The 27,411-nt window shown below is 36.9% G+C and overlaps 1 protein-coding gene across 1 annotated transcript in view; it reads left to right on the top strand.

Moving 5' to 3' along the window:
- The window catches only part of LOC126196614 (uncharacterized), a 124,149-nt gene extending 97,436 nt beyond the window's left edge, over window positions 1-26,713 (top strand). The window contains exons 3-5 of the mRNA XM_049934578.1: window positions 13,538-13,723; window positions 21,035-21,151; window positions 25,590-26,713. Of these exons, the coding sequence (XP_049790535.1) occupies window positions 13,538-13,723; window positions 21,035-21,151; window positions 25,590-25,664 (378 nt within the window). The 3' untranslated portion in view covers window positions 25,665-26,713. The remainder of the gene's footprint in view (window positions 1-13,537; window positions 13,724-21,034; window positions 21,152-25,589) is intronic.
- Window positions 26,714-27,411: the final 698 nt, after the last annotated feature.

Genomic DNA, 27,411 nt, shown 5'->3' with positions numbered 1-27,411 from the left:
GACGCCAACAGAATACGACAAACAGGTTTCCACCCACACATTGGTCTAGTGGAACGATCAGCTTGTTGGGCAGTTTTCCACGAATGTTTAGGCAAGTGCAGATCTTGATCCTCATTACACCTACGGCGCAGAATACATAAACGGTCAACATGTGAACACACAAAGAACACAGAATACGCGACTTTCTGGTTTCTGTCGAGCACTGTTTCTTAGATGACGCCGCAGAAATAGGAAAAGAAACAACAACAGAAATAGACATAAACTGGATTCTGATAAAAAAAGAAAAGAAAAAAACATAGAAAAATGAGAAGAGATTGATTGGAGCTTAGCATATATAAAACACTCACGGTGCCTTTGGCTCGGGTTCGACCGTTACTATGCACAATTTTTGTATCGCTCTCTTGTTCAGTTTTAGGAAAGCAAACGAAGAACATGTTTCGCGACACCGTCTCTGGCGGGCCGCTTGAATTTGCATGCGTAGCGGCCTGACTGACTAACTTCAATGCCAATTAACTCGGAAACAGCGCAACGTGTCGATTTTTTTTTTCTAAACAGTTACTTCTCAGTACAACCTACCCTGCAACACCATTATGAACTTTTCAGATTGTTTCTGACCACTCTCAACAAAGAATTCATTGGCAATAAGGTTTACTCTAGCTATTTAAACATATTGCGTGCGTACAAAATTGTTAAGTTTTTTTTCCTCGGTCACAACATGCCACATAAGCTTCTTCTAAAACAAGGAGCTTTGTCGTAAAAATAGAACCATTCCAGAGAAGCGAAACGTGTAGTTGTTGACAAGTCAGTACACATAAGATACTTTTGACCAACTTCGACGAGTGCACATATAGGCTACAGCTTTGCCATTTTTTTGTGTTTTCGTCAGGTGCCTTACGAAACAAGTGAAAAGATGTCGAAAGAATTTGCATATTTCGCTTCCATATTTGTTTTGGTTGAACTAGCTGCGATTTTGCACAGAAGAAAACATTTGCAGAAATACGGAGTTCGCCGACTTTTCCCTGGATCACAGTACGTGTTTCTCAGTCCTGCACATCTCAGGATAAGTTGGCCAATAGAACCCGCTGCCGTCAGCTCTCCGTCCCATTATCAAAAGCAGCCATTGTTCGCGGCCAATGCCGTTTATGACTTAACTTCCCGGAAAAGGAACTGTGGCAATACAGATCTGCGGCTTAGTTCCCGGAAGTATGAAAACTCTTACTACTGATATCTTACAACCGTTCGCGGTGTAACAGTGAAACTCGCTGATGTGCGTCAGTCGGGTTGCTTGCCACAAAATGAATTTCGCAGCATTGTCCGTACCGAATGAAGAACCATTAACGCCTTCCAGTTATTACTCAATAAATAGCTCGGGAACATTGATTTCGTAAATCTCTCGCCAATATCAATAATGTCACTAAATTAATACAACAACTTGTCACATTTTTGTCATCTTCTCACGTATGTTAAACTGAATGTATGAGACACAATACTTTTGTATGATTTTCTGATGATGGGCTACGTCCGAAACACGTAGACGAAATTTTCAACAACTGGTGGACTGTTATTAGCTACCAAATAAAGTGGTGATAAAAGGCATGCTCAACCGCAGCCAGCAAGCTTGTTTCCAAACAGCTTCATATAGCATGGTTGCCCATTTCTTACTCTCTCTCTCTCCCTCCCTCCTTCTCTCTCCCCCTCCCTCCCTCCCTCCCACCCTCCCTCCCTCCTTTCCCTCGCGAAATTGCTGCCCTACAAGACACGTTGTGTGAAGCCCATATACTACTGGTGCTCACGAAATTTCCTTCGAGTTTGTACGCTTTAATCAGAAACTTACAAGTAAATAATTTAAGAAACCGATAAATGCTACCGAAAGGCGTAATAGTCCCACACTGACACATGAATGTAATAACATCCAATTACTTTTCGCACACGTCTAGGTAACAGCCTAGTCGCCATTCCCATACAATCCAATTTCTCAGATGCGTTCAGCTAGCTCTGTTGCCGAAAGTGGCCAAGCCAAGGAAAAGCACCAGAGATTGCCAAAAATAGCCGAGAACTGGACAACACCTACCTCGGCGTGTGCGGTCGGCTGTGACGTCATCGAGGTCACTGCTTTCCGTACACAATTACACCAAGCGCCCATGTTTACATGCGGCACGCGACCATTTCACTGCATTGCATCGTGACTGTTGTCATAGTCGACACACTTCGTGGTTAAGAGTTTTAGCTCAGTTCTGTAGAAAGAGTGAATTAAATCTAAAACTTACAATTTTATTTGCAGCAAAGAGAGAAAAAATTAAATTAAATTAAAATGATCGATGCAACAAATAGTTCTGACTAACATTACAAATTTTTTTCTATTAAGAAAAACTGTCCGCGGTGCCATGCGATCGCCAAACATGTCAGAATGAAGGAGAAACGAAAAAAAAAAATCGCTTAATATGTACACGATTTTCAAAAGTGGACATGCATAAATAACAAAACACTCTAATTAAAGGATGTAACTCATATATCTGTCGTACTTGGTACATAACACTCCTATTGTTTTCTATTTTTTACGTCATGAATCCCGCAGACATCTTGCGTGTGTGGTGTCACATAAAAATTCCGACGGTCTGTCTCGTCTACTCAATTTGCCAGGGTCTTACGACAGTTCGTTGGAAGTCAGAATCACTGGAGTAGAAGAATGCAGATCCTCCTGTCGAGGTGGCCCAGTAGTGTAGAGGAAGTGCTGGGTTCAGACCAGTTCCAGCGATTCTGATGCAGGTTTTCCTTGATTTCTTTCAGTTGACCTTCGATTTCCGATCTTATTCTTCTCAACTGATCTAGTTTTTACTCATCATTCTTTCTGAGTGACTTACTTCGAGGGGGTGTTAAGACTACCACATTTCCCTTACTAAAATTCCACATAAACATATAAGACCTCGAAATGCATCTGCAAACACTTTCGTTAATTCATTGCGACCCAATAGGCCTATCATTCGTATAACATAGCATGGAAATGAAGGCTTATAGTGCGCATTTTCTTAGACGTACTTGACGTGACTATTCATTTGGTATTGGGATTCTTTTATGCTTTGTCTTGAGAAGCCTATTGAGAATGATCATATTTTTTAAATATAAACAGTGCACTCGAGTTTGCCATTTCCATTCAATAAAATAAAAGTGTTAGGTGTCACAGGTCCTGGAATACAATTACTTTTTATTATTACTTTTATTACTACAAAATTACTGGTTTGGGCCACGAGTACATTTTATAAGGGTATTGTGATAATTAACATCCTTACACAGAACCTAAGCTCGAAAAGAAAACAATAATATGCGCGTCCTATTGATGATAATATCAGGGTCGCTTTGCTAGGTGTTAGAGATTTCTTGGAAACAAACGGAACATTGGCAGACAGACTTTATTAGTGTGATTTAGTGCACTAAATTACCAGATGGACTCGAGTGCGTGTCTCTGAGAAATTGCTGAAATGACACCACCAGGTGATGGCTGTTGTGTGCGTGGTGTCTGCATGTTCGGAATCACCTGCGTGCAATGAGTTCCGGGGACTTCGAGCAGAAGTTGAAGTGCTTCACTTCACTTGCTTGTATGGCATGCTCAGACACGTCATCTTACAAATAGAGCCATTTGTCAGTAATGTGCCTTGCTTATGGATAACTCGCTCCCTCCCCACACTAAAAGAAACACGCACTTGCCAAACACAAACAAACAAAAACAAAAAAAACACCTTTCTAAAACATTACGGAATAATGATGAGTTCGCCAACATCATCTGGAATCTGCAACGTCCATGTCCTGTTGAGTCGTAAATCTTCATGTCCACAGCCTTGCTCAGTGTCTATTACAGCATAATTGCAGGCTGGCAGCAAACCTCGGATTAGGTCTCCAAAACAATCAAGTGCATTAGCGCTCTCAGGTCCCTGTGTGTGTCTCCCTTCCCCCTCATACATCAAAGGCTTGACTTTCACAACGAAGTAAATTATGGAATATTCCATATACAGCTTGGCAGCTACAGTTCGTGATTGCAATATTACCCAGAATAATCAACAATCATCCAATTTTAATGCAATCCTGGATTATTATATTAAAATTCAGTTTTGTCCAACTTCATATCACAAACAGTTCTTAATTTTTCAGTCTTTGGCCTATTAATTTGTGTGACATAGAGTAGATTCTGGCCATTTGTGGACGTGTCTATGGTTGAAAACAATCTTATTGTTTACAAAGTTCTTTTCCGCTATCATTGCGATTGTTAGAGTACACAAATGGAAAATGAGCACCTCGGCAGATGTGGCGTGAAAACACCGCAGGTTTGGACCGTTGTAGGAGGGCGCTAAAGGCAACGATTCAAAGTGCTGTGTGTGAACGTAACAGGAACAAGAACATATCGGTGCACACTCCGCTGCAGAGTGAAAATTCATTCTGGAAACATCCTCCAGGATGTGGCTAAGCCATTTCTCCGCAATATCCTTTCTTCCAGGAGAGTTACGTAGTTCTGCGGCGCACTGATTAAAAAAAAAAAAAAAGAAAGTTCAAAGAAGAACTGCACAATACTTACACGATGAAATCTATCTATTGACTTTTTTCATAGGAATTGTGAAAAAGACTCGTTACATCTTATGTAAAAGTCGGCTTCCCCTCTCCTTGGCCGGTGTGGCCGTGCGGTTAAAGGCGCTTCAGTCTGGAACCGCGTGACCGCTACGGTCGCAGGTTCGAATCCTGCCTCGGGCATGGATGTATGTGATGTCCTTAGGTTAGTTAGGTTTAATTAGTTCTAAGTTCTAGGCGACTGATGACCTCAGAAGTTAAGTCGCATAGTGCTCAGAGCCATTCCCCTCTCCTCGATAAAGTGATATTCTGAAGGCAAGTACACGTTGTGATCCATGCGTTGGGATAATGATCGCTAAACTCACCTTAACCCGCGGGACAGTCACAATTTATCATTGCATGTCACTGGCTTGTAGAAATCCAATTGCACTAACTTTTTGTTGTTGAGATCGTCAGTCCGAAGACTGGTTTAATGCGGCTCTTCACCCTAGTCTGTCGTCTGTTACCATCAATTTTGAAGTGACGGTTTTTTGGTGCCTCAGGATATATCATATCAATCGATTCCTTCTTTTAGTCTCGAAGTTCAATAAATTTCTTTTCTTCCGAGATTGATCTGATACCTCACAATTAGTGATTCAATATACCCCTCAATATTCAGCATTGTTCTGTGCCGCGCGGTTAGAGGCGCGGATTGCTCTTCCCCTCCCGCCGGAGGTTCGAGTCCTCCCTCGGGCATGGTTGTGTGTGTTGTTCTTAGCATAAGTTGGTTTAAGTAGTGTGATTTCAGCAGTTTGGTGTTTCAAAAGCTTCCATCCTCTTCTTAGCTGGACTGTTTGTCGTTTACTTTTCTCTTCCGCACAAAGCTAAATTCCATACAAAGATCTTCAGAGAATACAACATTTCTGTTTAAATTCGACGATAAGAAACTTATCCTTTTCAGAAAAGCGTTTCTTACTATTGCCTGTCTGCATTTTATATCTTCCTGACTTGGACAATATCACTTAATCGTGCTGCCCAAATAGCAACACTTATCGACTAGTTTTAGTGTCCCATTTCCTAATCTATTCCCTCAGCATCGCCTGATCATAGTGGACTACATTCCGTACCCTTGCTTCGCTTTTGCTGATATTCGTTTTATAACCTCTTGTAAATACACTATCACACACACAAATTCTGATATCTGACCATTGAGATGCAAACATACAGCGCTAATAACTTCCGTCTGGCGCTTCGCTATTTCCTCTGCAATTTAAGAAGAAAAGGTCTCGAGATTAGTTTAAACATGCCACAAGAGTAAATCTTCCAGCTTGCACGGAAACAGTACAGTTTTTTTCATCTTTAAATAACTGCGGCAAGTTCATTTATTTGACCAAAACATACTTGAGCCAGTTATTAGCTGTCTGATCCACGCGAACTGCCGCCGAATAATAATAGTCTACCAGCTTTGGCTAAATCACCGTTTACTAGACTTTAAAGGTTACAGTCTGTACCCCGAACGCAGTAAATACTGGGGATTACACCTCTAATAAAACAATGCTTAGCAAAAGACGATGACGTTCAGGCCAACCTTTCAGGTGATGATTTCTATTTCTTAAACACAGATAATGTAAAGTACCAAAGGTACGCGGGACAAAAAGTGAGACGAGGTGAAAATCTACAGCAAAAATCCACTGCTCACAAGTTTAGAACCGTAACGACCAATGAAAAGGAATCATGCCTGAGACTCTCCGGTGACGAGGTAATACGAGACGAAGTAGAAGCTCAGATTGGAAAAATGTAGGAAAAGAAATCCTCTATGCCCTTTTCAAAGGAACAACATCAACATTTGCATTAAACAATTTACAGAAATCACCTGGATAGATTTTAATGCATCTTCTTGAGTGAGAGTCGTGTGTAGTGTCTTGATCGTCTCCTATAGCCCCATGGAAGTACGTTGGAGACGAGTGACGGTACGAGTTTTACGGTAAGGACGGCTGAAATTAAAGCCATGTCTATACTGTTAAGTGCAGGAAACTAGTTATGGGTGAGGTTGGGTGTATGGAATTGACAAAGATGTCACAGATGGAGCGAAAATTATACTCTAAGTCAAATAGATGTCATTCAGAGATTTCACTATGACTTTATAGTCTGATATACAAGAATTAACGTATTTGTGACTCCTGAAGATTGATTAACTATCCCACTGGAAACGTTTTGCAGTTTGTCGACACTACTTCAATAATTTATTGTACAATCACATAAATATTTATCCATGCTATGAACAATTATTCTTCTTTACATGAAACAGAAGCAAGTCTATTGCTTGAGAAGCGGGCTGAATGAAACTGTGTAACACTGAACGAATTTCATAGGAATTGTATCAATGAAAAGCCACCAGCAATATTTAATTTTCGGTATCAGTACGAAATTCGCTACAAGAAGTGTGTGTAATGCATTCTGGTGTTTGTTAGTTTTGTTGAGGCGGTGCAAGTTGTTAGTTCATTAGTATCCGGTAAGAGAACAATTTTTTAAGAGATTTATTAAAATTTTAATTGCAAGTAAACATCTATAGAAAGCTCGATGAACGATTAGCAGCACCACTGTGCTGGATGTGCGTGTGGTTTGTTATCACACAGATTGTCATTTGGGTTGACTTGAAGCGATTGCTAGCAGTTTTATTTCAGTATCTGAAAATCATTTTATGAAAATTTATGGCATGATGGTATTTCTTTTTATGCAACTCACGAACGACAGAAATGAAAGTGTTCTAGCATTATCGTTTCCCATCGAACTGACCCGCAACGTGCACGTTATGCAACTGATTTGCCCTCCAGTTCTCAGCAACAAGCTCTCACAAAGCTGTTAGGGTAATGGCGTTCCGCTCTATCCAATCACCTTAATGAGGGCAGGGAGCTCTTACTCCCACCCCTGCCCCGTTTCTCCACGACCCTGTAGTGTGTGTTCTTAACACTGCCTTATTTTGTTGCGGCCAGTTGCGTCATTTTATCGAGGCCCACTCTGACCTGTTTGCAGGACACACAACGTATAAACGTATGGTATGGACCTAGATACCACACGTAGATTCATTGCTTCATTAAACATTACTCGAGAAAAAAGGCAGACCATTAAAGGAAACATCATAAAAGTACTGATGTTCTGTTAAAAGTAAACGCTGCCAATTTAAGTAAATGATTAATACTTAGTTTAAAAAACGGGTACCTACATTTTGTGCCAGTCCACCCTCTAGTTCACATTTTGCATCACAACTGGAGATATGTGAAAAACTACAGTGTCGTTATTAGTCACGCTAGTCAGGTGCGAAATATATTGTGATGGGAGGGGGAAATTACACTCATGAGAGTATAGACACTCATATGCCAATTTAAAAGAGCTGTACAGAAAAGAAATCATTTCTGCAAAGAAAAAAGCTAATGATAACTGTATTTATCAGTCCAGTAACAAACATAAAGCAGCATGGAAAATAGTTAAAGCAGAAACAGGGCTAATTGCAAAAAATTTACCTGTTCCTCTAAGTACAGTTGAACTAAATAATAGTTTCATAAATTCTGGAGAATTAGCTATGACAGATGAAAGTAATTTAGATGATAGTGAGGACAGACTTCCCAAATTGCAGGAAACAGAGTTGACAGGAGACTTGCAAAAATTTGAATGGAGAACCATTTGTCCTAAGGATATTCTGGATGTAGTCAGATCACTAAGCAACTCCAGAACTGAGGACATCCATGGTTTTTCTAATTTTACCATAAAGAAAATAATAGACACTTTATGCATTCCACTGTCTTACTTAATCAATAGGATGTTTACAGAGGGAACATTTCCAGACTGCCTTAAACTGACAATTGTATTGCCCATATACAAAAAGGGAGACAGAAATTCACCCCAAAATTATAGACCTATAGAAATAGTACCAATATTATCTAAAATAATTGAAAAATTAATGAAAGTCCAATTAAATGAATTTTTTGAGTGTCACAACCTTCTCAATAAGGCTCAGTATGGATTCCGAAATGGGCTATCAACAATAAAAGCAGTTCAGGAAGTTGTCTTATCAATATTACAAGGTTTTGAAAATAGGGAACATACCTATACAACATTAGTTGATTTAACCAAGGCATTTGACACTGTCTCACATAGCATTTTAATTAAGAAACTAGAAAAATATGGAATAACTGAAACATAACTATTACTGCTGAAATCATATTTGACAAACAGAAACCAAATGGTCTATATAAATTCAAACAACAAATCTGACCTACTCAAGGTAAAATATGGAGTCCCACAAGGATCTGTACTGGGACCCTTCGTATTCATTGTGTATGTCAATGACCTGCCTAACACATTACCATATAAATCTGTAATGTATGCTGACGACACAACTTTTATCACGTCTCATAATGATGTGAATGTTGTAAAACAAATGAAGAAATCCATGATGGGAAAGGCAGCTCACTGGTTACATGAAAATAGACGGTCATTAAATAAAAATAAAACTGAACACATCCTCTTTTCCCTTAGACATATTAATGATGGATCTAATGAACTCACGCATTTATCCCGATACCAAATTGTGCTGGAATACTCACACAGAAAAGCTGTGCAGTAAGTTGGCAAGAGTTCTATATCTCCTTAGGAAACTGAAGGATTGTGTCAGTAAGGAGTGCATACTTATGGCATACCATGCCCTTTTTTCATACTCATCTGCATTATGGAATACTTCTTTGGGGAAACTCTGCTGGGGCAAAAGATGTTTTCCTCTGGCAGAAGAAAGCCATTAGATGTATTTTTGGTGTGAGCAATTTAACTTCTTGCAGACAGTACTTCATTGAGCACAGAATTCTTACAGTTCCCAGTCTATACATACTTAAAGAACTTATACATGCCAAAGAGAATGCCAACATGTATGAAAGCAGGTCAGATGTGCACTCATATGAAACCAGAAATAGGAACTTATTAGACATTCCTTGGACACGTTTAAGTAAAATCCAGAATAATTTTTTACATGCTGGCAAAACATTTTACAACAATACATCACATGGAATGAGGGAATTGCATGAGAATAGATTTAAAATGGTGGTAGAGACATGGTTGAAAGAGAAAGCAATCTATAGCATAAGTGAGTTCCTACATGAAAAAATATGATTCTCTATTATTATAAATGTGATTGTGATCAAAGAAACGGTAATTTATCTCATACAACCATACTGACCTTTTGTATAATCATATACCATATGTTAACTTTTGTGCAATCATTTGTACCACAATCTGTATAACTATGTAACTACTGACCTTATGTATAATCATTTGTATAACCATCTGACGATGCCTATACAACACAACAGTTGTCTACAGGCAAATAAATATGAAATATGAAAAAAAAGAAAGAAAGAAATATGACAGGTTTCGTTGTCTGCTCTCCTCAACAGGCAATTAAAGGCACAGCCTTAAGACAAGCTAGCTACTACCTGTTCAAGAAACATCACTCATTGTTAACAGTTCCTGAAATAATATCTGTCATCACTTAAATTCGTGTGGTGAAGTGCCCTGACAATTAAATTCCTTAATTCAGTATTGAGACATATTTTAATATATATCTTTTGGGGTGGCTCCACTTCAGCCCTTAACTATGAGTTCACTTGAGCAAGAGTATTTCATTTAGGCATGATGACTGCTCATAGAGTTCTGCTTCACTAGGCTCAGTCTTTTAACAGTGGGCTTCACCTTTTAAAAGGCAGGTGCAGGTAGTCCACTTACGACTGTTCAGCAACTTACATAACACTAATGCAAAATTCTTTGAAATATTTATCAGCACAGCTGTTTCTCCCTCATAAACACATATTGTAAGCAGATAAAAATCGGCGTCATTCTCTTTTCACCACCATTTTATTTTGAGCAACCTACCCAAACAGCAGGATGGATTTCTTCAGCATAAAAAAAATAAAATAAAAAAAAACAGAAATGTTTTAGCTATTGTCAGGCTGTTTTGGCCTGATAGATTTGAAATGTAGTGGAACATTCTTGTTAATAACTGAAGCTGTCCTTGACTTGAAGGTAGTTTATTTTGTTTGTTCTTGTTGGAAGTCATATGCCATTGTTTTCCCCCAACCATTGAACTGACTGATTTAGCCAGTCGTAAGAGCACTTACAGTTTAATATTAGCTATAACCCATTGTACATCAGTTTTTTAATGTACACAAACCTTATGTCGCAGTAGTGATTACTTTGACACATTTAGGGCTCATAATGATTAACAATACAAACACATTACTTGAAAGTTGAATTCATGAAAAGTTCCTCACCGCAAACACAGCTATTCTCTGATTGTTTTTTGAGGAGCAAGAACATTTAAAATAAACACCAGTTTTAGTAGTGTTTATTTATTGGCTCATAACCATGATGACAAACAATAAGCTATCAGTACAGAAACTTGCCTCTTTGGTTGAACATCCTCAAAACAACCTGACAGAAAAAAGTACATCATACTTCAGGCACAGCAGGAGTGCATGGATATTATGGTAAAAAGTTCATACAACTGAAGTGCTAGGAACCTTACTTATACTCTAGAACTAAATATGGTCCAAATTTAAGTGATAGTATATTGTGTCTTCTTCGTGTTTCACAGATTGTGGCCATATTAGATTATAGACTTCTTGAATCCATCTCAAAAATACTTTAAAATTGTTTGCCAAGTTCAGCAAGGTATAATTTGAAAGAAAATATAATTTATGTATCCTTGCCTGTTGCTTAACACATTTATTTATTTTATTTAATAACATGCTTCTTGTGACTAAACTTACATCAGTCCAGTTCCATTTTACAATTGTTTTTGTAGGTTATTAGAAGTCAATGTGCACCAAATCAACCTCATTTTTAGATAACTTTCATCCTCAACGTCAGATTTGAATTTACCAAATTCATTTATAAGTTCGACAGTTACTTTTGCTTGCATTTTTGTGCTATTGTAAAATCTGACATTGATCAGAATGAACATAGACAAGAACAATAATTATAGTAAAATAAAGATCACAATTTGTGATCACTGACATCAGTTCTGTAGTGGAACAGGCAAGTAGTACGGCCAGGTTAGGCCGTGAGTGAATATTGTTTTAGAACATATTTTATCTCACAAAAATTTCATAGATAAAAAAGGGAACAGCAGTGACATGAAAAGAAAAGCAAATAACAAGTTTGACATACTGCCCATGGATCGTGCATGACATTTCATCACTGAGTGCTAAAGATTCGTATGACAACATTACCGTGCTTCTCCAAAAGCCACTCAAACATTATCTGATTTAAGGTGCACCTCCAATACATATCTATACAATTTAAGTAAAATATATTTAACCTTAATAGTCATTACATAAGCAGCAGTTAATTAAATAGAATAATTTGTGCCAGATGTGGCACCACAACAATATTAACTCTGTATAATTTGGCAAAGCACTGAGACAAGAACTTGGACTTAAATTTAATTAAATATGAGTTGCATTAATGACAATTAAGATAGATTAAATTGTATGGAGTAATTGCATAAACATACTCTGCACAACTGCCACTGTGGTATTAAGATAAAAACATCACTACTGCCCATGTTCTGGTTCAAGCTTAAGCCACATTCCTAGTAGACACACCACCTGGCAATCTTAAAAATTACATACAAAAATCCTTCAATTAACCGACTCAGTTCACAATTATTCAGACATTTATGAAATATACTGACCAAATAGAATATTCAGACAGCACTGTAATCCCAGGTCGAAGAGATTAGGCTGCTACAGGCTTTGACCTCAGGTTGTCTGTTGAACCATCATCCTCCCAGGGGTTCAGGTTATAATCCACACACAATGCCCATCATGCTGCATTTTGGAGCATTCTCCTAGAAGTGATCTCTACCACTGACACCACATGACCATCATCAATGGCATACTTCACTGTAAAGTCACATGCATTGCCTTGTTTTGGTATTTAAATCACTGTGGATGTGTGACATCTCATTATGGCACAAGTTCATGAGTGATTTCAACAGTTATTACCATCTTCATGTTTGACATAAGCTAATCAAAACCTCAGTGCTCCTTAATTTCAGTCACAGCTATGCTTAGTTAGAATGATATGACATACTATGACTGTGATTAACTTTCCTCTTGTCGAAAGAGCAACTCTGATGACTCACTTCTTTTGTATGTCTATTGTTATTCTTGCAGTTCATATACGGACTTACTTGTTCTGAATTCCGATGCTAGAACAGTACCGAATATTTCAAAAGAAAATATCCACAAGGGATTAATAGCAACTACAGTGGTATTTAGTAAAGTAGAGGTAAAATTACATACAATTTTTGCATTAGCAGTTATAGTATACATGCTTATACAGCAGAAAATTAGAATTTGATAGGTGCACATTTTCAGATGTCAAAAACAACTGGTGAGTTGTATTGTCATTGAATAGTGGATGTAAGATTTGTACATAATAGGTAATAGAGATGAGAGTTAACTGCCTGGCCCTATGCCCTGTGTGCCAGTGAAGGCAAAGTGATTGTTATAAATGTAGTTAGACAAAAATAATGATCCATAATATTTTGATAGCTTTACCCAACTATTACACTTTAAAATTAAATGCTGCCACTAAAGATGCATACCAACATAATGTAATAAAAATTACATCTACACTAAAATACTGTTGAAGAGCATGAGACATTATGAAGAAAATAATATTCACTCACTAATTGCAAACAGTTTGACAATGCACAGCATAACAAATACAGTAAGCCAACTGTTAAGTGTTCCTTTAGAAGAAAAGATGTAGATCTACAGTGGGTTGGAAAAACAACCACAATATCCCTCAAATGACGCAAATTTAAATGAAGGTTTGATGATATTGTTATTGCATACCCAGAGAAATTATTTTTCTAAAAATATTATATACTCAAACATCTCACATGTTGTTGTTTTTCAATAAGTGATTTAATATTCTTTTTCCACAGATTCTGGGTGCTGTCTGCCTGGGGATTGTTGCCTATTATGCAGACCAAGTTGGTGTTGTATATACAAGGAATGCACAGTTCTTCTTCATATTGATGACAACAGCTTTTCTAATAGCAACATTCTGTCTACTCCTAGCATGTGTTCTCTCCCTAAGCGCAGGGACTGTCATCTCCAAAACACTCTATGTAAGTACACTTATGATGATGCTGTCATTAATTAACACCTTACAGTGCTACAGTGTGATATACGGTAACACGTCAAAATTTCCTGACTTGGTATATAACAAAGATATTACCTTTAATGTACCACTCTATGTTTTTGACTTTTGGATCTTAGTAGGTATATAGAGTGACCAATTTCCTGAGAAAGTAATCTAAAAGGTAAAGTGATTATTGGAACTTGTTAGTGGTGGTCATTTACACAGTTAACTAGGATAACTTATTCTGTGTCAGACTTAGGCATTTTCTAGGACAGCTTATTTTGGGCATCCTATATGCTATAATTAAGTCACTATTTTAGTGCTAATGTTTATTTCATAAAATATACAGTCTTTCTAGGCTAGGGAGTATGGTTCAGTATTATTTCATAGCATCATGAGAAGAAAACTTTGATGGTACTTGTTTTGTTGTACAACAGTTGATCTGAATTAATAATTGCTTTAAATCACAAATAACATGGCAATATTTAATGATTCTATGTGTAAAAGTTTTAAGTAATGTTAGTAAAATAACACTTATTTCCATTTTAGCTTAATTAGGATGTTACATTTTAAAAAGTACAAGATGAAACAACTTTTAATTGCTTTGTGAAAAAACTGGACAAAATTAAAATGAAAGCATTGACAGAATGATTTCCTGCTCACCCTATGGTAGTAGACTAAAAACTGATGAAATGGTAGTCTCTCAGTTATTATTCATTCTGCATGTGCTCAGTAAGCAGAACCTTCATAGTTGATCATAATTCCTTCATTAATACTGTTCTCAAAAGGCAAAATATTGTAACATAGCGAATTCTCCAGCTTTTGGAAACATTGATTACGGCACTCTCTTTCTAAGACTGGAGGTAAATGTGAACAGAGAAGGGCTACACAAAAAGAATATGTGGCAAACAGATTCACAGGCTATTTCTTTATTTCCACATTTCCATGGAGATAGTTTAGTGGTTCTACATGTTTGGAGGCAGAGTCTCTTCCTCATTCTAGTTCCTGTATCATTTGCACTTATCAAATACAGGGTGACACACAGGAGGTGGACAGTTTTTAGTGAAATAATACTCAGCCAACATTAAAATTAATGCATGTTTATTTAGACAAAATCAAAGCTCATTATTTGCCATTTTAGTTAACAAAGTTATTTGTGAAAAATAATGTTGTCAAGGTGATGTCCATCATTTCGAATGCAGGATGTGCGATGTTCTCTTCTCAAAATCCTTCATCACATGGACTAAAATCTCTGCAGGGATGGCAGCAATTTCTTGAATGATTGCATTCTTCAACTCATCCAAATTTCATGGTTTGTGATTATAGACAAATTTCTTAAGGTATCCCCACAGAAAAAAGTCACATACGTACAAGTCGGGAGACCTGGGAGGACAAGGAACATTGCCAAAACGTGAGATAATCCGGCCAGGAAACATGTGTCTAAGAACTATCATTGAAGTGTTTGTGGTGTGCGATGTTGCCCCTTCCTGCTGGAACCAAACATGTTTTAAAGGGATTCGTCGTTTTCTTAGTCCTGGTTTTAAGAATGTTTCAAGCATACTAATGTAACAAAACGAATTAACAGTAACTGTGGCCCAATTCTCATCAAAACAATAAGGTCCAATAATGCCAACAGAGCCAAGAGCACACCAGACTGTTACTTTTTCTGAGTGTAGAGGACGCTGGTGGATAAGGTGTGGATGCTCTGGAGCCCATTAACACAGGTTTTGCTTATTCATGGTCCCGTTTAAATGAAAATGAGCTTCATCGCTCATCAATAAAATTTCATTTTGATTCGATCCCAAAATCACTTGCATTCTGTAAGCGAAGTCTTCTCATACAGCAAAATCAGTTTCCTTAAGTTGTTGGACAGTGAGCATTTTGTAGGGATGGAATTTTAATTCTTTATGCAAAATTCGTCCAACCGATTCACGATTGATTTGTAACTCACTAGCATGACATCTAGCTGACCGTCCTGGGCTTCAGACTGCTGATTGCCTTACCCTTTCAACATTTTATGGTGTTGTTACTCTGCATCTCAGGCCAGAATGCTTCTTATCCAGTATGTTTCCAGTTGATCTGAAGTTTTCCACCCATCTGAGGATTGTGTTACAGCTGGAACAGCTCTATGTCAACCGACATTAAACCGCGCACGAAACAATCGCTGCATAGCAATAATAGACTCACCTCTTTTCACAAAACTGTCATAGACAAACACTCGACATTGCAAGTCTCACTGCTCCATAGTGACTGAGTAAATGAAATGGCGTCTTGTGTGGATCAGAACTATCACCACCACGACCACCTCCCACCACCACGCCCTCAGTACTACTCAGTTCAAAACCATCCATCTCCCATGTGTCACCCTGTATTTTCTTCTTTATTTGTTTACTATCAAACTCGGCAATACTTCAGAATTCCTAAATATGTATGGGAATTGGACGTATGTCCTAATCTCCTTCACCATTCTGGTCCATCACCTCACTCTGTCCATCTTCTCTTTCTCCCTCTCTATGACATCAGAAATGTTGAGTATTACTGCCAGTGAAATCTTGATTGTGAATTGAAGTAACCTAAAGTGAATGGGTAAATTGGTTGGAATTATTGGTGTATGGGGTATGAGAGATGTCTCCTGCTGTTATATCTGTGAAATGAGTGAGGAGGCACTGTGGACAGCAAACTGGACTCACATTCTGGAGGAGGACTGTTCAAATCAATGTCCAGCCATCCTGATTTAGGTTTTCACTGGTTTCCCAAAATCACTCCAGGCAAATGACATGATGGTTTCCTGTCCTTGAAACATTCCAAGCTTGTGGTCTGTATCTAATGACCTTGATGTTGATGGGCTGTTAAATGCTAATCTTGCTTGCTTGGATCTATGAGGATAATAGCTTCAATGATAGTATTTCACTTAGTTTTAATATGGAAACATTTAGGATTACAATATTCCAGACAGTTCAGATTCCATAGTAGTATTCCAATCATAGACCAATAAGCCATAAAAGCAACTTTCCTGTTGTGTGTGTGTGTGTGTGTGTGTGTGTGTGTGTGTGTGTGAGGAACTTTTTGAGATTTTTGCTATTAACGTTTTCTTGTCACATGATATATACATCGGAGAGCCAAAGAAACTGGTATGCCTGGCTAATATATTGTAGAGCCCCCGTGAGCATGCAGAAGTGCCGCAGCATGACAAGGCATGGACTCGAATAATGTCTGAAGTAATGCTTGAGGGAACTGACCACATGAATCCTGCAGGGCTGTCAATAAATCCATGAGAGTATGAAGGAGTGGAGATCTCTTTTGAACAGCTTGTTGCAAGGCATCCCAGATATGCTCAATAATGTTCATGTCCGGGGAATCTGGTGGCCAGCAGAAGTGTTCAAACTTATAAGAGTGTTCCTAGAGCCACTCTGTACCAATTCTGAATGTGTGGGGTGTAGCTTTGGCCTGCTGGAATTGCTGAAGTCTGTCGGAATGCACAATGAACATGAATGGAAGCAGCTGATCAGACAGGATGCTTACGTCAGTGACACCTGTCAGAGTCGTATCTAGACATATCAGGTGTCCCATATCACTCTAACTGCATTTTCCCCATACCTTTACAGAGCCTCCACCAGTTTGAACAGTCCCATGCTGACATGCAGTGTCCATGGATTCATGATGTTGTCTCCAAACCTGTACATGTCCATCTGCTTGATACAATTTGAAACGAGACTCCTCCGGTCAGGCAACATGTTTCCAATCACCAACATGTTGGTATTGATGGGTGCAGGTGAGGTGCAAAACTTTGTGTCATGCAGTCATCAAGGGTACATGAGTGGGCCCATATCGATGATGTTTCTTTGAATGGTTCGCATGCTGATGCTTGCTGATGGCCCAGCATTGAAATCTGTAGCAATTAGCTGAAGGGTTGCATGTCTGTCACATTGAACAATTCTCTTCAGTTGTTATTGGTCCCATTCGTACAGGATCTTTTTCCAGCCCCAGATATGTTGGAGATTTGATGTTTTACCAGATTCCTGATATTTACGGTACAATCGTGAAATGGTCAATATGGGAAAATCCCCACTTCATTGCTACCTCGGTCTTGCTGTGCTCCATCGCTCATGTGCTGGCTATAACACCACGTTCAAACTCACATAAATCTTGATAACCTACTATTGTAGCAGCAGTAACTAATCTAACAACTGTGCCAACACTTGTTGTCTTATATAGGTATTGCCGAATGCAGCACCGTAATCTGCCTGTTTACATATCTGTGTATTTGAGTATGCACGCCTGTACCGGTTTCTTTGGCACTTCAGTGCATATTTATATTTTATATGTACTAAAAAGATGTATAGCTTATGCCTGTCAAAGTATTTATTAGAACACAATTTAAAAATTTGATGTGAACAGATCAAGAATTTTTTGAGAATTTTTGGTAACAGTGTTCCCTCTTTATATGTTATTATACATATATTTATATACCATACCTATTAGAAATATATAGCTTATGTCTGTCTGAACTGCTATTAGAGTATTGTGTAAAACAATTAAGTAAATTGTTAAATTTATATAGTAGTCTACTTGTTTAATTTTGCATTGCCAATAGTGCAGTTCATCTTCAGATAGTTGCAGTTTCATTTATATTCATGAGAAGGCATCAGTGGCTGTTTACAATAAAACCACAACAAAAATGTCAGCAAATCCATCTCATGTTTATAAATCTAGTACAGATGTTTGAAGATAGTCTGCGTCAGTCTAAAGTTGTAGTGCCAGCAGACAATAAAATTATTTGAATATCATATTAATTTAGTAGTTTGTTGCTGTTTCATAAATATTGGTACCTCATAACAGAATCTTTTTTTTAAAAGATAAGAGATATGAGCTAATATTTACTTGCAAAAGAACATTCATAAGGGTGTACTTAAAGTCTGGGAACACTTTCAATTATTTATTGCACAAGAACTAAACATTATACAAATATCATACATATTTCATTTTGACGAGAAACCCTGAAAGTTTTTTTTATGTGTATACAACCACTGCATAGTTTGATAATTTGCCAATAGTCAGTGCTAGTTGCAAACACAACACCCAGCGAGCTGAGGTGTGGAGTGAGCTGTTTCATGAAATGGCCTCTCTGGTCACCAGATCTCACTCCGTGTGACTTTTTTCTGTGGGACACATTAAAGATCTGGTGTATGTACCATCTCTACCACGTGATGTAGCAGAGCTCAGGTAGAGAGTACAGGAAGTGACTGCCACAGTTGACGATGTCATGCTGGGATGGGTATGGCAAGAATTCGATTACCGTATTGACATCTGCTGGGTCACTCATGGTTTGTGTTTCTGAAAAAAACTTTCAGAGTTTCTCTTCAAAATGCAATATGTATGACATCTGCACAGTGTTTAGTTCTTGTGCAATAAGTAATTGAAAGTGTTCCTGAACTTTAAGTACACCCTGTATAACAGAAACAAGGATTGTCCTCTGCGTATTTCAGGCAGTAAATGGACATTAAAGCTTGGCAGTTAGGCAATGCTATAATCATTTGTATGGTAAATACCGCTGTCAACAAACAGCACAGTGCTCTGCAGTTGGTACAGTGGATAGTGTTTTGGGTTGGCATGTCAGAAGTCGAGGGTTCGATTCTGGATCAAGGCTTATTTGTTTTTATTTGCTAAATGTTGTCTGTGTGGTACGATATCTGGCATCTTAATCATCATACAGTGATTACAGTGAGTTTTCTACAAAATATTTGCTGTTATGTACTATGAACACAGAAAGGGAAGTACAATCATTTTGTTTGGTCAGTTTTTAAAGAAGCCTTTTGCGTGCCATGGACACAAATTGTTTCATGCCACTGCTTCTACTAGAATCCAAACCTATTTTCTTTGTACCCTGCCTGAATGGGCCCATCAAAATTATTTGCAAAGCTCATTGCTAATCCTACTGGTGACATAAGGCCCTAATGAAATGTCATGAACCTGAATGTGGCAAGAATAATAGTTCGTATTAATCAATATGACCATTGGAGCAGGATGCACAGAAAACAAATTTGGAATCTAGTAGATGCAGTGGTGCAAAACAATTTGTGTCCACAATGTGCAAAAAGTTTCTTTAAAAGCTGACCAATGAAAATGATTGTATTTCCATTTCTGTGTTCATAGTGCATAACTGCAAACGTTTTGTAGAAGACCCACTGTAATTGCTATATAACAATTACGACACCAGATATTGAACCACGTAGACTACTTTTAGCAAATAAAAACAAATAAGTCTCCATCCAGATCTGAAACCTCGACCTGCATTCTAACCCAAAACGCTATCCACTACACCAACCTCACAGCACTACTGCTATATCCTGACAGAGGTAGTTACCATACACATGATTGCAGTGTTACCATATTGCCATCCATTTATTGCCCAAAATATTCACAGGACGAAATTTTGTGAGAGACATTTTTGTATTGCTAATATGTAAAAAATTGCCCCTTGAAGTCCGAGTGCACAAATTTTTCTACAAACACACACCCACCCAGCCAACACACACACACACACACACACACACACACACACACACACACACACACACACACACACACAAATGTTAAAGGGCGACTTGTCATTATATAGCAGTTCAGATTTTTTTTTTCTATTTAGAGAAGAACTTATATCTGATTCTACAATTGAAATTTCCAAATATCAGATATATATACTACAACACTAGCTTTTTCTGTTGAATTTGTTGCTATTTGTATTTAAACCTTCTACATATTTCTTTCTTGCTTTTGTTATATTTATTAATGTTCTTTTGCAAGTAAATATTAGCTCATATCTTAAAAGAAAAAAAAGCTATTATGTGCACAAGAATTTTCAGAACTACTCTGTTATGAGGTACCATTATTTATAGAAAAGCAACAAACTACTAAACTGATGATATTCAAATAATTTTATTGTCCATTGGCATTATAACTTTAGACTGAGACAGACCATCTTCAAACATTTGTACTACATTTATTGTTGATATTTTTGTTATGTTTTTATTACAAATAGTCGGTGATGACTTCTCATGAATGTAAATGAAACTGTAACTATCTGAAGATCAATTGGGCTAGTCTAAACTGGCAATGGCAATGACAGATTAAAGAAGTAGACTATTACATAAATTTAGTGGTTGATGGTTACCATCATTATACGTAATGGAAATCAAGTATCAAGTATAAATATTTGTGTTGGGTTTGAAATTTGCACTCAATTTCTATGGATATGAAAGTATGACATAATGTGTAATTTGCTAATATTATGTTTCAGGAACTGATTTATCACTCAATAGCTTTTATATTATATCTTGCTGCTTCTCTGAGACTCATTATTCAAATAAGTGATCACAAAAGATCTTATAGTTATGATGGACACATGGCAGCATCGGTAAGACTTCAGTTATTTTATTATTCATTTTAAATATGTGTAGAATATCCAAAATGAACACACAAAATTTGAAAGTGAAATTTTTGAAATTCTATCTATCAAAATAATATGTGAAAAATTACAGACATGTAGAAAAAGTGGCAACATTTCAGGATTATAGATGAGTTGGTTCTTTTATCTGGATGTTCACTGAGGAACAGATACAGAGGGGGATGAAACAAAAAACATGAAAGTGGGAATTGGTGCTGAGAGGAATATCATTATGAGTTTTTTACTGATAAATTATTACTTTAAGAATATTTTGAAAACCTACTCACCATACAGATGACATGTTAAGTTGCAGATATGCGCACTGTAAAAGACTGTTACAGATATGGATTTGGCCAGAGTTTTATTCGGAAAAGAAAAATATTCACACATTCACACAAGCAATCAAACCTCACACACACATGACCACAATCTCAAGTGGCCAGAAATAGCAGTCATGTGTGTGAGGTGTGCTTATTTGTGTGAATGTGTATGCATTTTTCTATTCCCTGAAGAAGGCTTTGGCCCAAAGCTTAACGGTCTTTTTGTCCTACCTGTTGGCAACTCAACATATCATCCATATGACTTTCCATTGTTTAAAGTATTATTTTCTTTTCCAGTTACCTCCGTATCCCTTAATTATTTTGTCATTCATCTACAAATTCAGTTCTGAAATCTTAACTATTTTAGTCACATTTTGAAGTTCTCTCAAACATTTCTCTTCCTACAGTTTCCATTTCTAGTAACAGAGGAAGGAACTGCTGGTTATGAAAAGTTGTGACTTTAATATCTTTTTAAAAACCTATTGTGCTTGCTGCAACCTCCAGTTTTAATGTTCTGTTTTTCTTCTTTCTGGCTTTATGCAATTCTAAAATAATTAACTAAATTTAGAAGGATATCTTAATGTCAAAGACCATTATACTAGAAACAAAATAAATATGTGCCCTATATATTGATATTAACATTACACTACTAAAGAAATAACAATTTAGTTCATTGTTATTGTTTACATACTTAAATAGTGTGGTAAATATAGGACACATCAAATTTGAGAAAAGGAGAGACAACATAGACAAATTTCAGTATACAAATAACATAAAGCCCAAATTAAATGATAGAACCTGTCCATAGTTCAAAAGGCAATTTAAAAATGTTGTGTTTTATAATTCAAGAATTCTTTTATTGAGTTAAAGCACTTTTTCATCAGAAATGTGTAAAGGAATTTTCAGATGACTGATATTTTTAATCATTAGGTAGAGTGTTGAATAAGCTAACTATTATGTATGAAACACTTTCCTGATACAACACGTCTTGTGTTGTTGCTGTGGGTAGGTTTATTTCAGCTTGGGTCTCCAGTTCTGTTCAAAATATGCTCATTTCTAAAGACACATTTTCTGCAGGCTGTTTCCCCAGAAGATTGGCCAATATGAAAGTAATGAATGGATATAAGTGCAATATATCTGAATACTGTTGACTTTCTTGCAATTTGGTTTAGCACACAAAGAGCATACGAAGCTTTTCAAAGCTTTTTTCCCTAAGCCTTTCATGTGAAAGTCTCATTTTAAAGCGTTTTGTAGCTGTGTTCCTAGAGCTTCAGTTTCAGTATCTGCTTTCAGTAAAATATTATCAAGGTAATGATATTATTTAATTCTTGTAAAAATGGTTCTTTTTTTGCTTTTGCTTTTGTAAATTCCTTTACATGTTCATTATACGAAGAGCGTTTGAGAAGTCCTTGCAAAGTCCGAGAGATGGCACCACCGGCGCACATCAAGGTCATGTTTAGTTAGTAACATCTTTGGAAAGAATGCACACCAAGTTTCAGCCATAATGGTCTATTTCTTTGTGTTTGACATTGAATCAAGGAAGTCAAGTGATTGTCAAGAAATGGATGAAAAAGAATTTTGTGTGGTGATTAAACATTACTTTATGAAAAGGCAAAACGCCTGAGGAGACTAAAGAGAAGCTTGATAAACATTATGGTGACTCTGCACCTTTGATTAGAAATGTTTATAAATAGTTTCAAAATTTTCAGAGTGGCCATATGGGCACAAGTGATGCTGAACGTTCTGTATGCACTGTGGAGGTTATGACTCCAGAAATCTACAAATCTTTAACATATTGCAGCGTGTCAGCAACTGTGAAATGTACAACAATTAAACAATTTTTTCAGCCTTCAGTTGCAACTGAAGGCTGAAAAAATTGTTTAATTGTTGTAATTTAACTCCAGAAATCATTGATAATACCCATGATATGGTGATGGATGACAGAAGAGTTAAGGTGTGTGAGATTGCTAGTGCTATGGGCATCTCAAATGAACAGGTACATAATATTTTGCATAGACATTTGGACATGAGAAGCTATTCGCAAGATGGGTTCCGCGATTGTTCACGCTTGACCAAAAACTGAATCGTGTGAAGTGTTGCCAGGATGGTTTGCAGCTGTTCAGGAAGAATCCGCAGGATTTTAAGCATTGTTTCATCACTGTGGATGAAGCATGGATATATTACTATACTCCTGAGAGCAAACAACAATGTAAACAATGGGTTACCAAGGGGGATTCTGCACCAAAAAAGCGAAGACCATTCCTTTGGCTGGAAAGGTTATGGCAACTGTCTTTTGGGATTCACAAGGGATACTCCTCATCACCCATCATTAGGACTGTTTTAAAACCGAACTGCAAGAAAAACGCTGGCAATTGGACTGCAGAAAAGTCCTTTTCCATCAAGACAATGCACCAGCACACATCTCAGCAGTTGTGGTCGCAAAATTAATGGAAATAGGATTCTAGCTTGTTTCACATGCCCCCTGTTCTCCAGACGTGGCTCTCTCAGACTACTGTTTGTTCCCCAATTTGAAGAAATGGCTGGCGGGACAAAGATTTTATTCGAACGGGGAGGTGATTACAGCAACTAATACCTGTTTTGCAGACTTTGACAATTCCTATTATTTGGAAGGGACCAACAAATTAGAACAACATTGGACAAAGTGTATAAGTCTAAAAGGAGACTACGTCGAAAAATAAAAAATGCTTACCTCAAACACGTAATAAGTTTTTATTTTTGCATGGACATTTCAAACGCCCCTTGTACATAAGGAACATGTGTCCTAGTACATAGCCACTTGGTTCTCCACATTGGTTGGTGATTAATTAGATGGATGTGTTGGTGTTCCTGTTGTTGTTGTTGTTGCCACCTTAATACTACCATTTGCTGCCTGTCATCTGGGTAAGACTTTATGTACTTAAAATGTCTACACCTGATATGAATGCGTATTCCATGAGCAAAGCCAAGGTTGTTGTGAGTGGAGCGCTGCATAAACATCAAGAATGTAAACCAGAAAGTCAATTTCCAGAGCAATGTTGATATCTGATTAGCAGCTATGCAAGATTTTGTTTAGTTCATGCAGCATATTAAACAATACTGGCTCACGGCAAACAAGACTGGTTCACGCCTGTTTGCTCAGATTGGAGTCGCTGTCTGCACCACTCACATGACCCTGTGATTGCATCTCTGGTGGTGCCTCACGGATACTAGCTGTAGGGCCTGTGATACACTACTGATAATGTCTGTCTGATTTGAAATCCCCCTGATAGCTTATTGTGATAAATGATAATAATAATTTCATGGTCAGTTACGACAAATGTTTTCGACAGATCTGGAAAAATATGAGTAGTATGTTCTGTGTCATCCAGTGCTCTAAAGAGATCTTCTGAATACTCATAGGTAACTGTTAATGTACACTAGGATTTGCTAAATCCATGCTGATTTGGTGACAATCACAATTTTTTTGTTGTATAACTTTGAAGCCTCTCGTAGAAAATTCTTTCAGATATTTTGGAGAAAACAATGAGTTGCAATTTTGAATGACAATATTATGAGAAGGATAGATAGCTACTCACAATATAGCCAATAGGCATGACAAAAAGACTATGCTTGTCTGCAATTCAACATCTCAAGTATACGGTGAATAGCAATCTATCCTTTTTATAATACTTTCATTATTACATCCTGCATTTTCTGTTTTTTAAAACTGAATGACTGTTGTTTACATTTTCACACTTCACTTTTTTGAACAGAGGAGTTAATTTTGCTGTTTTTAAGCTACTGGGGAAATTTCCAGTTGACAATGGTGTTTTACTATGTACATTAGTGGCTTTATTACAAAATGAAGGGAACTTTTAAATATATAATTTGGTATGCCATCCAGTCCAAACAACTATTTGTTTTTGCATGACATTATTAGCTTAGTTTCTGTCTGTGTGACTTTTTGAAGAAACGGAGACCTAAAAGTAGCATTTAAATAATTTGGAAAGCACTTGGGTTTGCCTGCATAGTGGTAACTGTTTATTATGATTACAGCCATATGTGGTATGATATGCAGAGTATATTAAGTGTAATTATTTTATTTTCAGGTGATTGGCCTTGTAAATACAGCACTATATTTGCTCAGTGCTGTGTTCTCCTACAGATCTTACAGGCTGCCATAAACAAGAAAGGATTTAACTCATCCATGCCATTATCAGCACATCATCAGCAGCTGCTTAAAAATGATTTATATATGTGTTTATGGGTATATTTTGTTTACATTCAGAAAATCCTGCCTTCTGAAATGTTTATATGAAAATCTGATAGACTCTTATTTTAAAAATAAATGGACTATTTTAGAATATTTAATACTGATCTGAACATTACTTAATATCTCCAATTTAAATGTTACATAATTATTTTTTATGCTTCTTTTTAACATGAACTCTGAACATAAATGTGATTTTCTTTACTTTCTAAGCATTTTCTTTGAGAAAAATTTCAGCTTCATTCCGTAACTTCTTGAAATATATCTCTTCTGACATCTGTGCTAGTCAGATTGGATAAACAGTGTACAGAATATATTGCAAAGTGAACTTGATACCATGAAGGTATAAAGCTTTGCAATTAAAAGATCTATGTAAATTAATTAATTCATTTGGGTAAAAAGGGCATGGGAACTCCCATCGCGGCAAAAAATTGTGAATTGTTAATGTAATGATGGTTTCAATTTTCAGATGTATCTTTGATTTACAGTGGAAATATTATTAGTAAAGTACAATATTATCATGCTTGTAATATTTTTAAAGACTCAGATACCACCTACTACTTGTGTTGATTAAATTTCTGTGTTGAGGTAGACATTTTATTAAGTTATTCATAGTGTGCAGTTAAATAACAAAAGTTAGTAAATTTGAGTGTGTGTGTGTGTGTGTGTGTGTGTGTGTGTGTGTGTGTGTGTGTGTGTGTGTGTGAGAGAGAGAGAGAGAGAGAGAGAGAGAGAGAGAATTAATAGTAGACTGGTATGATTCATGCATTTACTGTTGTGACTGTATTGTGAACTGAGACTCCTAATGACATCAGTGAAAGAAGGCTAGTTATATCATTATGTAAGGTATCTTTCATCTCATTTTGCACAACTATTTTGTCATAAACTTATAGGGCTTATTATGTCTAATAACTTATTCATTAACTATGTATATTTATTGGAATAAACGTTTGTAGAAAAATTTTCACTACTATTTATTTTGAAACATTGCGTTTTTCTTTAGATCTAACCTCTAATGTAATAACATTAATAATAAATTGAGAAACAAGGCTAAAAACAGAGTTTATTTAGTTAATTTACAACCTCAGTATGAGCCTACATGGTAAAAGTGTTACACACAAATTCTAACCAAGAGAGCGGCTGTCAGCCCTAGAAGAGGTTGCATAAGAGTGAGATATGTTGGCTTGTATGTATGATCTTCAAAACAAAAGTGACTATTTGCAAAAACTAAACTGCTGATGGAAGGAGGTATTTTGTGCCTGAAGTCATAGGAGTACTGTGAAAGGAAGTCATTGGCAACAGACAAGTAGTATACAGTGTTATTTGCAAATACCTCCAGTGTTTCAGAAGACAACTGTGCAAAAACTACAAGCTACTTAACAAAGACACATAGAAGATATTAATTTTTATTCTTGACACCATCACTTTGTTATGACACAATTATAACCATTTTCAGCCTGCATTCAGATGCTACAATAGAGAAAAGAGGAGCATATATTAAAACCTGAAGCAAGTACTATTATTCTCACTAGGTCTGCTTGTGAGTTTAGTAAAATGCTATTAACGTGCTTATGATTCATACCTATGAGCGATACTTGATAAAACAAATGAAAGGTACCAGATAAACTCAATGAACAAAATGAATATGTGACTAATGCATA

The sequence above is a fragment of the Schistocerca nitens genome, chromosome 1, assembly GCF_023898315.1.
Source record: "Schistocerca nitens isolate TAMUIC-IGC-003100 chromosome 1, iqSchNite1.1, whole genome shotgun sequence".
Classification (NCBI taxonomy): domain Eukaryota; kingdom Metazoa; phylum Arthropoda; class Insecta; order Orthoptera; family Acrididae; genus Schistocerca; species Schistocerca nitens.
Note: the sequence above shows the minus strand (reverse complement) of the source record. Positions and strands in the feature narration are given on the sequence as shown.